The 13,108-nt window shown below is 35.7% G+C and overlaps 1 protein-coding gene across 3 annotated transcripts in view; it reads right to left on the reverse strand.

Annotated features, from left to right (window-relative positions):
* The window catches only part of nav2b (neuron navigator 2b), a 77,826-nt gene that overhangs the window by 13,747 nt on the left and 50,971 nt on the right, over positions 1 to 13,108 (reverse strand). For 2 of the 3 annotated variants that reach the window (XM_052597826.1, XM_052597825.1), the window contains 6 exons: positions 9,451 to 9,580; positions 5,174 to 5,471; positions 4,150 to 4,747; positions 2,348 to 2,698; positions 1,397 to 1,557; positions 394 to 570 (listed from right to left, as the gene is read on the reverse strand). In XM_052597826.1, the coding sequence (XP_052453786.1) occupies positions 394 to 570; positions 1,397 to 1,557; positions 2,348 to 2,698; positions 4,150 to 4,747; positions 5,174 to 5,471; positions 9,451 to 9,580 (1,715 nt within the window). Of the gene's footprint in view, positions 1 to 393; positions 571 to 1,396; positions 1,558 to 2,066; positions 2,133 to 2,347; positions 2,699 to 4,149; positions 4,748 to 5,173; positions 5,472 to 9,450; positions 9,581 to 13,108 lie in introns of all 3 variants that reach the window. The other variant, XM_052597824.1, reaches the window with a different exon arrangement.

The raw sequence follows: 13,108 nt of genomic DNA on the forward strand, positions 1-13,108 counted from the left end.
ATCATAAATGGAAAAACCAAAATAGCCTTGGGACAAGTGGTGTTGAGCCAATGCAGGCGAGTTAATCATCAAATCAACATTAACTGTGGAGTAAAGGCTGCCAGGCCAACAAAGCCGCTCTTTGTTTGTTTATGCTTTGGCGCAAGTAAGGACACACGTTGTCGAAAACCCTAACATTAATGACAACCTATCATTTAGTTATTAGCTAACAGAACAACGCAGGTCTATTTCCTCTTTTCCAAAAACATGACGTTATGATAATAAATTCTGATAGCAGACAGAAATAACACATTTATTTGATACTAGCTCATATTTAGTCTCCGTATACATGCCAAAGTACACACAAATTGCAATTGTTAATTTAGATCTATCAGAATGATTCTGAAGTCTCACCTTCCTCCAGGCCCTCACGGAATGATCCGGAGCTGCTCATAGTGCGGCTCTTTTCCTCCAGGCTCATCGAGGTGTTCCTCAGACGGGGATCGCTGTAGGGGTCGCACAGGTTGTCGTGATTGCCCTGACCGTTGGTGCCGCGCAAAGTTGCTATCTGAGAAGCTGTGGTGGGACTGCCTGGATTGTCAACAAAGGGATCATGGTTAAAAAATATTACTACTGTACCTACTGACATAAATGTGCATTGTTCACAATAAGGGGGAGAATAGTAGATATTTTAGTTAAAGCATGAAATTCACATTTTCAATAAAATCGACAATTCTAACTTAAAACTTAAACTCATCTTAAAACTTAAAACACAATTTGAGCTGCATTAAGTCTGCTAGTATTGGGTAATAATCCAAAAAACGATTATCTAAAATAATATTTTACACATAATCTAGGGATGCACCATTCAGGGTGACACCGATTTATCGGTAATTATTTTCATGCTATGGCCAATAACCAATAAATGGCTCATATTAAAATGTATACTATTTTTGTAAAAATACACATAAAACCAAAAAAAAAATTTTTTATCACAACATTATAATGCTTTGTACGAAAAAAGGATATTCATGGATATATAGATTTGTATATAAGATTTTCTAGATTATTTCTAGAGTGTTTAACTAAAATGTAAAATGTTTTTATTTTATATATATTTTTCAATTAACTTTATATAATCATTAGATGAGAGCAAAGGTAATCTAAATGTACAAAAAATGGAAATGAGCAAGATTTAAAATTTGATATAAAATATCAAACGATAAGATTACATATGCAAATTTAATGTATCGGTATCGGATGAGATAAATAAAAATTACAATTATATATAAACACATCCATCAATATTAACACTGGTCGATAATCATAATCAGTATGGTAACAATATATTGTGCATCTTACAGTGTAAACCCTAGAGTAACGAAACCAGTGATTATGCATATTTTCTTGTGTTTACCAAGTGTGCTAAAGTTGAAGCGTGTGCCGGAGGGCGAGCTGAATGCAGAGGCAGGGATGTAGGGGGTAGAGCCAATTGAATCCGGGAGCCCAACAGCTGAGGGAGAACGTAGCCAATCACGGGCCTCTTCATGACCTTTGACCTGAGGCACATAGCCATACCTGCAGGTTTAAAACAAGTGTAAGTCAGTGAAATGGGGTGTTCTTTTTCTCTTTTGCATGAATGTTCTCTTGAAAACAGCTCCAAGATAAATGTCACAATGCCAGGATAAGCACAGCTATCCAATCTATGCTGGGTAACAGAAAACCCAAGTCCACAGCTCCAAGCTCTCATGATTATGTGCATACTACAATATTTAACCAGGTCTGCAGGTACATACAAAGTAAATACCATATTGTGTACTAAATGAATCAAAACCAAGTTAAAACAAACTGCACTGACATACTATCAATATATTGGTATACTACTGACATAATCAGGAATCTAGACTAAAACAATGAGTAGGGAGCCACTGGCTTGAAAAAAAAAGAGGATTAAGGATTAAATTACAGTTTTCCTGTTTATTTATTCTATTCTTTGTGGTCACAGCCAGGAGCCCTGACCATAAAGCACATAAGCAAGACAAAAACATAAATCATAACTGACCAGTTGGCTACAAAGATAGTTTTACCTGTCCTGTTTCCGTGGGAGTGTGTTGTGGATAAATTTAGGGCTAGCAGAGGGAGAGGAGTGAGGGCTAGAAAAGGGTACAGGGCAGACAAAACAAAAAAGAGGTAGATAAAAGTCACAGAAAAGGGAGAGGAGATAAAGAAATGATTAAAGAGGTGTAAGTGGAAAGGAAGGTAGATCATCAGTAGAGATATTAACCCATATAAATGCTTTCAAGTCACAAATAGCTGGAAGAATAATTTCTGTTGACCTGAAGTTTGCATGGTTGAATCGGTTTCTCACCTGTCTGGAAGGCCATTTTGGGTGCTGTTGGTCCGATTAAGACATAAATCTTCCTTTCCCAAGGAAGCATCAGTAGAGTCACTAGTGATGTAATTGGAGCCTGATCCATCCCTGGCCCCCCAAGGAGAGAAAGCTGATGCTGGGCTGGAGGTCATAGAAGAAAGGGTCTGCTCTCCATGACCCCCAGAGGGCACCGTCAGGCCACTGCCTCCGCTGGCGACACATGGTGTGTTTACAGAACCATTCTGCTGGATGGATGTTGCATGAGGATTGGAGATGATGGTGGAGTTCTTCATGTTCTCCATGGTCGTGACCGGAGCTTGCATGTTGCAAGATTTGCTACCAAAGAGTCTTGATGCAAAGAGGGAAAGAAATTCAACAACAAGATTAAAAGTTTTTTATTAAAATGGTTGCAACTGCAACAAAAAGTAAACATTGTGACAGTAACTGAAAATCTAGGTTGCATCATAGTAGAGTCACTCTACTCTGTCTTTTTAATTACTCTGTGATATCCGATTCACAAACAAATTACTCTTATGAACTGTTTTTTTTTTTATGAATCAAATGAGTAAAAAAAACCTTTCATGAAACAGTCTCATACTTACTTGAATGTAAGCACTTTGATTTAGACTCAATCAGGCAGAGAATTTTTCATTGGCAACAAATGACTCTTATGAAACAGTTCTTTTTAACAAGTCAGATTAATGAAACTGTCAAAGATTCACGAAACTGTCTTAAACTCGCTTACAAGTTAGTGACTGAATCACTAAGCCAGGGAAATGTTCATAATGCAGACTGCGATGACTGAATTGCAAACAAAATGACTCTTTGATTACTAGAAAGATTCACAAAATTGCTTTCGAGTTTGACAGCCATTACTGAGATCACGATTAACACCCTTCCTCAATTGAATCATGAGTCCATTTTTTGGTTATGTCCATTTCAAAATTAACTAGGAACTGTCATGTATATTTTTGGTTTGTGAAAATCAGTATATTAATAGATTGGCTGCTTGTATGAAAATGTGTAATTAATGATACATTGGTATTCAACCAAAATTAGCCTAAGTACCAACTGAACTGAAAATAATCACTTTCATGTTTTTTTTTTTTTTGGTTGATCATTGACAACAAAATGGAAATCAACATCATTCTTCACTGAGTGTGTCAAACCAGCCCTGGAGGGCCACTATTCTACAAAGATTAAACAACCCTGAACCATCTGTCAGGTCTTCGGGCTCACTAAAAACCTACAAGCAAAGTTTTTGGGGCAGCTAAACTCTGTAGGCCACTAGCCATACAGGATGGACACCTCTGTTCTTCACAAAGGAAAATATGAGATAAGGACAATCTGGCACCTCTGACTTTTCTCATTACTTCATGGACTGCCCGGTCAGATAACATCAGTCTATCTGTAGTCTGCTTCTATTAACTAAGAGAGCAATCAGTCAGAACTAGCAAGCTAATCAGCTAGAACAAACACTAGCCTCTTGGTCTGTGCCATGTCTTAGAGAAACATCAAGAAGCCCAAGGAAAATGCACTTGTGGTGGCCAGAAGACGCCTTTCAAGTACTCAGGATCTCAACCAACATCAAATCGTTCAGATAAACAGTGAGTCCTGTGAACTGCGTCCAGCCCCCAAGGAGGAGAATATTCTGGAACTCACACAGCCCAGCTGAGAACTGCTGTCTAAATATTTGAGGGACCTAATACGGTGCTTTCATCCACATCAAGTAAAAAATCATGCCTTGCAAAATACAGTTTTAATCAACAGTCTTTCAAGTCTACATGAGCTAAACTTACCTACGAAGGGTTGGCGAGGACATTTCTGAATACTTTCCTCCCACTTGCCGTCCAGCTTGGCATCCCGTCTGGGTATGTGTGCTAGTCTTAAGTACCTGGCTCTCTCCATCGGAAAAGATACCCTTCTCTCGGTCTGTCTGGTTAGACATTGGGGACTTGACTAAGTTGCGAGTCTTAGGATTGGGAAGTGTGGCGGTACCTTTATTGGAAAAACTAGCATCAAGGCTCGAGTTGTTGGAGCGATTAGAACAGCGAGCCGTGCTGGTACGACTAGGCCTCGGTAAACTGCGGTACTGAAGAGTTGTCCGAGCACTTGGAGGAAGGTATCCATCATCAACAGTCGTCTGCCGACTCACAATTCGACTCCCAGAAAACCCAACCGATTTAGGTATCCTTCCCACTGTCGCAGAGCCACTAGTTATCACAGCTCCACTCGCGGTTATTGTCGCCATTGCTCCTGGAGCCTTCTTGAAGCCAAAAGTGCTGGTTGGGGTGCGTGAGGTTGAACTGAGGGGAGGTTTCTTGGTGTCATCAACAGTTGTGGAGTGGCTGCCGTTGGAACGTCCTTTCTCCGACACCTTGGCGTCGTCTGTCTTACCTATGGGATGATCAACGACATGGACTCTCAAGCACCAAATGAAATCATGTTTTTAAACAGTTTTGAATATAGTTGCATGGTCCATGTCAAGACTCGTCTGAACATAAGTCTCAGCAAAGGAGCGCAGCACACAACATCATAAGACAATGTAGGTGTTATAGTGCAATGCGATGCGATCTGGAATCAGATAATACATCTCTGTGGCTTTCATGCCCCAGGAAACCACATGAAAACAGAGACGTGGCTCAGTCAGTGTTGTTACTCTTAACTAAAACTATTCAGAATAGTTTTTATTAACTAAAATAAAGCTGGACCCCACTGACTTTCATTTTATGGATAAAAACATTCATCATAATGCATTGTTTTGTGTTCCAAAAAGATTTGGAAAGACATGAGGATATGAAACATGGCTATCGAAACAATTACCATGTGTCTTGAGTGAGCTGCAGTTCGTAGGTATTGTAGATTTCGTCTGTGGAGAGGTGACGCCCAATTGGGCGGTCATTCCCCGCCTCCAAGAGCCTGTCTGGGAATTTGTAGGTGTCTTGCGACCCATCAAGCTCCGTTCTGATTCATCTGAGAAATCTGAGGACCTGGGATTCCATTTAGTTGTGGTCTCCATTTTGCTGGCACCGTCAGAGTTGCCTTCCGAACGTTTAAGGTCGTTGTTGGACCAGTTGGGGTTGTGTTTCACTGCAGAGTGCTTCTCTGCATCCGTCTGGAACTGAAAGAGAAAAAACAAGATTATTAACTGCAAAGAAATTTTTCTGAACTCTGAAAGCAATGTAAAATGGATTTCTATGTTCTTTGCAAATAAGTAAAACTGTCAATTGGTGTGTGTTAAAATTTGGGGTGCCAGAATTTTTATGAAATAAAGATAGATAAAATATTTTTAACAGTGATTTTAATAATAATCCTATATAATATTAAATTATATTGAGATTTAATTCCGCTTTCTAAAAACTGGTCAGAAATTCTAAGATTTATTTTATGCAAAAAAAGGGAAACAATAAAAAAAAAAAATATATATATATATATATATATATATATATATATATATATATATATATATATATATATATATATATATATATATATATATATATATATATATATATATATATATATAAATATATATTTTTTTTAAAAAGGTGCTGCCGGATGGCTTGTGAGCAGAGTATAAATGAGTTGTTACATAAATATAAATATATAAATACTGTATATTATATAAATATATACCTACCTATATACCTGAGTCATCATATTTGAGAGTCCTTTGCATTAACAAAATAAAAATAAACAAAAGGACTCTGGACTTATATGCACAAATACATAATTAAATGTCTTTATTGACTGAGATACAATATCCTCACCGACAGCTAATTTGCAACTCATTTATAAAGCGACACCATCAACAGCCATCAGAAAATCGGATTATGCGATAAAAGAGCCAACTGGTCCATTACATGACATTGTAATGCATGTATCCAAGATGACATCACCCCCTTTTAGAAAGCTGTTGTTCAGCTGCTACTGAAAATCCTCATGAAAATTACTGCCAGGGAAAGAATGTTAATAGCCTCCAGTTGTTATCAGGCCAATTCCAAAACATTGTTATCTCAACGTCGATACAATAAATCCTTCCTCCACTTCAGCCTCAAAAATGAGGGGAGACTATACAGGGAAAAAGTACAAGGGTGTGGAAGTGAAAGCTGGCAGATTTTTGGCTTCGGATGCACTTTTGGGTCATGGCACTAATCTCTTTGAATTTGAAATCATGTTTATGGCCATTAGAGTTTAAAATGATCTATGTTACTTAACAAATGTTAACTTAAAAAATTAAATAAAAAAAACGTATTAAACGTATCTAATTTCAGCTAGCCGAAGCAATATTTTTTCCATACAGTTTAAATTGTTGTAGTAAAAACCCGATTCCAAAAAAGTTGTGACACTGTACAAAATTGTGAATAAAAACAGAATGCAATGATGTGGAAGTTTCAAATTTCAATATTTCATTCAGAATACAACATAGATGACATATCAAATATTTAAACTGAGAAAACGTATAATTGTAAGGGGAAAATAAGTTGATTTTAAATTTCATGGCATCAACACATCTCAAAAAAGTTGGGACAAGGCCATGTTTACCACTGTGTGGCATCCCCTCTTCTTTTTATAACAGACTGCAAACGTCTGGGGACTGAGGAGACAAGTTGTTCAATTTTAGGAATATGATTGTTGTCCCATTCTTGTCTAATACAGGCTTCTAGTTGCTCAACTGTCTTAGGTCTTCTTTGTCGCATCTTCCTCTTTATGATTCGCCAAATGTTGGAAGATCTGGACTGCAGGCTGACCATTTCAGTACCTGGATCCTTCTTCGACGCAGCCATGATGTTAATGTAATTGATGCAGTATGTGGTCTGGCATTGTCATGTTGGAAAATGAAAGGTCTTTCCTGAAAGAGACGACGTCTGGATGGGAGCAAATGTTGTTCTAGAACTTGGATATACCTTTCAGCATGATGGTGCCTTTCTAGATGTGTAAGCTGCCCATGCCACACGCACTCATACAACCCCATACCATCAGAGATGCAGGCTTCTGAACTGAGTGCTGATAACAACTTGGGTTGTCCTTGTCCTCTTTAGTCCAGATGACATTGCATCCCAGTTTTCAAAAAATAACTTTACATTTTGATTCGTCTGACCATAGAACAGTTTTCCACTTTGCCACAGTCCATTTTAAATGAGCATTGGCCCAGAGAAAACGCCTGCGCTTCTGGATCATGTTTAGATATGGCTTCTTTTTTAACCTATAGAGTATTAGCCGGCAACAGCGAATGGCACGGTGGATTGTGTTCACTGACAATGTTTTCTGGAAGTATTCCTGAGCCCATGTTGTGATTTCCATTACAGTAGCATTCCTGTATGTGATGCAGTGCCGTCTAAGGGCCGAAGATCACAGAGATACAGTATGGTTTTCCGGCCTTGACCCTTACGCACAGAGATTGTTCCAGATTCTCTGAATCTTTGGATGATATTATGCACTGTAGATGATGATAACATCAAACTCTTCAAACTCCAAAATGAGCCAATATTTGGCATGACATTTCAAAATGTGTCACTTTCAACATTTGATATGTCATCTATATTCTATTGTGAATAAAATATAGGTTTGAGATTGGTAAATTATTCCATTCCTTTTTTTACTCACAATTTGTAGTGTCCCAACTTTTTGGGAATCGGGTTTGTGAAAAAACTAATATAAAATTAAATAAAAACTACAAATAATAATAATTATTATTATTAAAAGGACTTATTTAAAATGAAAACAAAAACAATCATACAAATCTAATTCAAAAAAAAAAAAAAAAAACTATTACTAAACAGTAACAAAAACAAATCAAAAACAGACGGAGAAAAAAAACTTTGGAGATAAATATGGAACACTGAAGATAAATAAGGTAATATATTTCACTTTTAAAAACTAACACCAATGCACAAACCAGTAAGCCACAGGTTTGGATAAAGTTACTGGCATGCAACTCAGTGTGCCACATCTGGATTTAAAGCGCTCATCTTGCTAGAACAGGCGAGACAGACGCTCCATGTTTGCATCACTGTACTGGCCCATTTGCTCAGCATATGTTAACCTGCTTTGAGCTTGTAAAGATGATCAATCACCGGGGCACAGTTGAGTCAGTCCGCTGACTCACACTCACAGAGACTGCACAGGCCAGTTCTGATAAAGGCCCACCAATGTTTCATTGAATCAAAAGGGACAATGAAGCAACAGAACTGCTCCCAAAGCAGTTCAGTAAATGTGCAGGTCTGTTTTTGATTGCATATAATTATAACCAGAGATGACGAATCAAATTAAGGGCCTTTTTAATAGTTCAGTGAGATATTTATAAGGCTACTACATTTCCCTGTTTCTTTACATGGGTGTTTCTTCAAAGTCAGGCAACTTTTATGCCCCAAAGTCTTGATTTGTATTCAAATGAACAAATTTAAGATAAATATAGAGCTTTTATATAAAGGTCTAAAAAAGTTTACAATGCATACATCATTTATGCTATCGCCAAGTACTAAATTAACCAATATTTTTGTGAAAAATTCAATGAATTAAATGATAAAATAAATGTAAATATCTATTTAAAAATCGTAACTTTTTAAAATTTATACTGGCCACTAATGATATTTTATATTCAAATAATATTAGAAAGATTTCTATTGTTTTATAACGGTCCCAATTATCGTCCGAAATTTTCGTACATTAAAAAATAAATACGAACTTGCATTGCGTTAATCACGCTTACAAACCTCAGAAACTTTAGTCCGTCATAAAAAAAAATAAAAAATTCGGACCAGGTTTGATTTTCTGTGTTTTCACATCCATAGCAAGCATTTTGATAGGAAAGGATGACGAATACGAAAAAAATAAAAATACAAATGCATACAAAAAATTTCGGACTCTTAACAATTTCAATCTCAACACATGAAAATCCATAATATAAATATGAATTATTACCTATTTAAAATAACGACATAGACAATCAGATAAAATAATACAACTATTTTAATTTATTTTGTGAAAATAATTTCTACAAATAAAACCTGAATCATGTTTTGAAGTTGTTTCTCATGTCAACTTCTGCAGATGTTTGTGATTCTGTAGACCATGAGGCTCTGGTTTCAATGACTGACCTGTTCATCCACGTCTCTGTGTGGGACAGATGGGGTGTTGACGTAGGAGCTAAGGGACGAGCTGGTGTTGAGGTCATCTGTGTCCAAGGTGTCACTGATCCCGCTGCTGACTGAGCTGCTGTCGTCCCAACTGAGAACAAAGAGGGAAGAGAGAGGAACAGTCATTTCTCTACATTTCTGAGGGACAAGATATCAATAAAGTGAAAAAAGCACTGCAAAAGACAAAACAGAATTCATGGATGCGTACTATGTAAATGCAGATTTAAAGAGTAGGAATGGAAGGAAAGTTAGACCAAAAAACAGCATCTGTGGAGAGCCATGAAGTCTGCACCGGGACAGTCTGAGCATAAAAACCTGCATTCCCATCATGCTTGAAACATTAGGCGCGTCTCTCTGCTCCTCAAAACTTGTTTTAATTAGCTCTGCGCCTCAAATTCTCAATGCGCTCTGCTTTGCTTTCCCCCATTTCCCACAGTGCTCCTGTCTGACGAAATCCATTAGGATGCTCAGCAGGGTTCAACCAAAATCATATGGGCCAAAGACACGACTGGTTAATGGAAACACACAGTTGTGAAATTGAGTTGTGTGATTCTACATTTTATTGACAAATCATACAATTTTAGCTCAAACAAGTCAAAGGTTGTTGTTTTGTTCTTTGACAACAGGACAATAACACAATTATCAGTTTCTATAATCAGGCTAAAAACACTTTCAGGCATATGTATTTTTAACATATAGGTATATTATATTTTTTATCCTATTCAAATTCAAAAGTTATGGCTAAAATGCTTTATATATATATATATGTGTGTGTGTGTGTGTGTTTAATTGTTATTCATTTATTTATTTGAAATCTGTCTTTTTTAACAGTCACACGTTTTCCTACTTTATCTAAAATTTGAAAATTCGAATATAATTGTATTTACTTTATTTGAAAATAACAGAAACCACAATTGTGCTACTCAAGATGAAATAAGGCTTTTTTTTAACAATATTGATAAATAAATAAATAAATTCGTAAGCATTAAAAAGATCTGAAAGACAGAGAAAATGTTATTTGGTGAAATGAATGTTATGTGGGTGTGTAAACAGGAAGTCCCTTCATGCTAGTTGCCAAACTCCCACAAGCCACCAGTTTAGGCCACTCCAGCCTTGAGCGATGCTAAGAGAACTAGCTTAAGCAACTCTGTGTTGCAACAAAACGTCTTATCAACACCTAAGATACCACCTAATCCTCCTCATTTCTCAGGATCATTCAGGCAAACAAACCAGCCCATAAGCTCATTCACAAGCAGTCATGAATCAAGAGAGGCGTGTGTTCTAACATCCACCGGCTGAATAGATACTTGTTTTGATACGAGCAAAGTCCCCAAAGCTCACGTCTGTCATAACTGACTCAACATAACTGGCGTGGAAGGACGTCTGTGGTTCCTGTTTTAATGAGCTGTGAGAAAGTTGGTCCCATTGGGGCTATTTGTCATTGAGAGCTCTCACACTCACAGTGCTAATGTGTTTGTCTGCTTGAACGTCTCTGCTTAAATGATCTGCTTCATTCATCATTTGCCATATGCTGTCAGATGCTATAGATGGCGAATGCAAACAAATACCGAAAAAGCCCCCAAAAATGAAATGGAAAGAAAATAGAAATGAATGAGTCACTTCTTCCTTTTTAAAGACGCCATGAAATCCATTTAAATGCATTCAGTCTTACTGAAAAGACAAAAAATATACTTTAATCAGTATACACTTTTAAAAAGCCAGAGTTATCCAGGAAATGCATTAAAAATAATAATAATTATATATATATATATATATATATATATATATATATATATATATATATATATATATATATATATATATATATATATATATATATATATATATATATATATATAATAGAATTAAGTAAAAAAAATAACTTTAATCAGATATACACTTTTAAAAAGTATTTGCCATCCAAATAAATAAATGCATAAAATAAAACTATTTATTAAATATGAAAATATTATTGATATCAAAATAATTATTAAAGCTTTAATTACAATTATTAAACATTCTCATTCTAGACTAAAAAAATAACATAGGTAACAATAAAAAATAACTTCATGTCAAATTTTTATGTTCTTTATATTTTTATACATTTTTAGATTTATTATTATAATTTGTATAATAATAAAAGAAAATATATTTTATATATTTATAATTAAAAAATATAGATATTCATTAAAGATAATTTATTCATTGTATTAAAAGGATCAATAAAATGTAAAACTAGAACCATATAAAACTAGAAATATATATTATGTTCTTCTTCCAGAATGAGAATATATTTTTAGATAACATTAATAAATAATTTTTTCATAAACAGAATGACAAATACCACTTGTAATGAACTTGTAAAGATTTAAGGGGAAGTTCTTTATTTAAAAACTAAATACTATAGTTTAAATGTCAAAAGGCTATTACATTACATTAATTTAAGGCTTAAGCCTAGTCCCAGACTAAAATGTAAGTCTGAGCTGTTTCAACTTAAAGAAACTAGCACTGACTGATCTGAAAATACATCATTTCATTGTTTTGTCTCAAGATGCACACCAGTAAGGTTTTATTTATAAGGCTTGTTTATAAACATTGCTAAAATGTCTTAATTGAGCTGTGGCCTAATCCTGGCTTAACCTAAACCCGTCTGTGAATTTTTTTTTTGAAGTTACACAGTAGAACAGTCCAACATATTATTTTATTTTTGACGAGCATGTCAACCTCTCTGATCTTCACAACAACAAAACAAAGTTCTGAACAGCCACACAATACTTCATACATGAAAGAGAGAAGCAGAGCGGGTGGGCGGCAAAGAGGGTAGAGGTGGGTCAGAAAGTGGTACTTTTATAAACATTCAAAGAATGCATCGTTCTGTTTCTTTCTTTCCAATATAATCCAAAGACATTCCTCTTGCTTTGCCCAAGTGCTAACCAGCCCAAAATAGAAGGGGAGTGTGCAATATATTGGTTCCGAAAGAGGCATGGAATACAAACAAAGGAATGTTTTTAGGAATATTTTGGGTGCATTAAAAGCACAAAACAGAGTTAGAAATTGAAGAATAATTGAATAATTACTTCTACAACCACTCAGATGAAAATATTATGGCACAATCCTTCAAAACTCATGCATTCTCACTTAAAATTAGACAAAAATTAGATCTGGCTTCATTGCAAATCTGAGCACAATAATTGAGATCTCTTTAAAAACTGCACAGGTGAGATTTTTTTAGACATACAGTATGTTAGATCAGTACATCAAGCCAAAGGAAAAATCCACAATAAATGCCGATTGCGGATTTATCCTGTAGTAGTCCATCCACCTCATGTGTTAATTACCAGGTCTTCTGCACCTAATGCACTATCCGTTCTGAATGATTTGTTCACAACTGAATCAGTTCTTGAGTTCAAACCACAGCTTTCCAGAGATAGAGATTATATGTGAATAGAATTGTTTTGTGGCTATTTTAGGGATTGATATCTTCAGTCAGCATTCATCGTCATAGCATTAAAAAAGTTTGACATTTCTCATTACAAGCTTCACAGATGAAAAAGTCATTCAGGTTTAAAATAACATGAAGGTGAATAAACAATGATAAAATGTTATGTTTTAGGTCAAT

Source organism: Carassius gibelio, chromosome B25, assembly GCF_023724105.1.
Source record: "Carassius gibelio isolate Cgi1373 ecotype wild population from Czech Republic chromosome B25, carGib1.2-hapl.c, whole genome shotgun sequence".
Taxonomy (NCBI): domain Eukaryota; kingdom Metazoa; phylum Chordata; class Actinopteri; order Cypriniformes; family Cyprinidae; genus Carassius; species Carassius gibelio.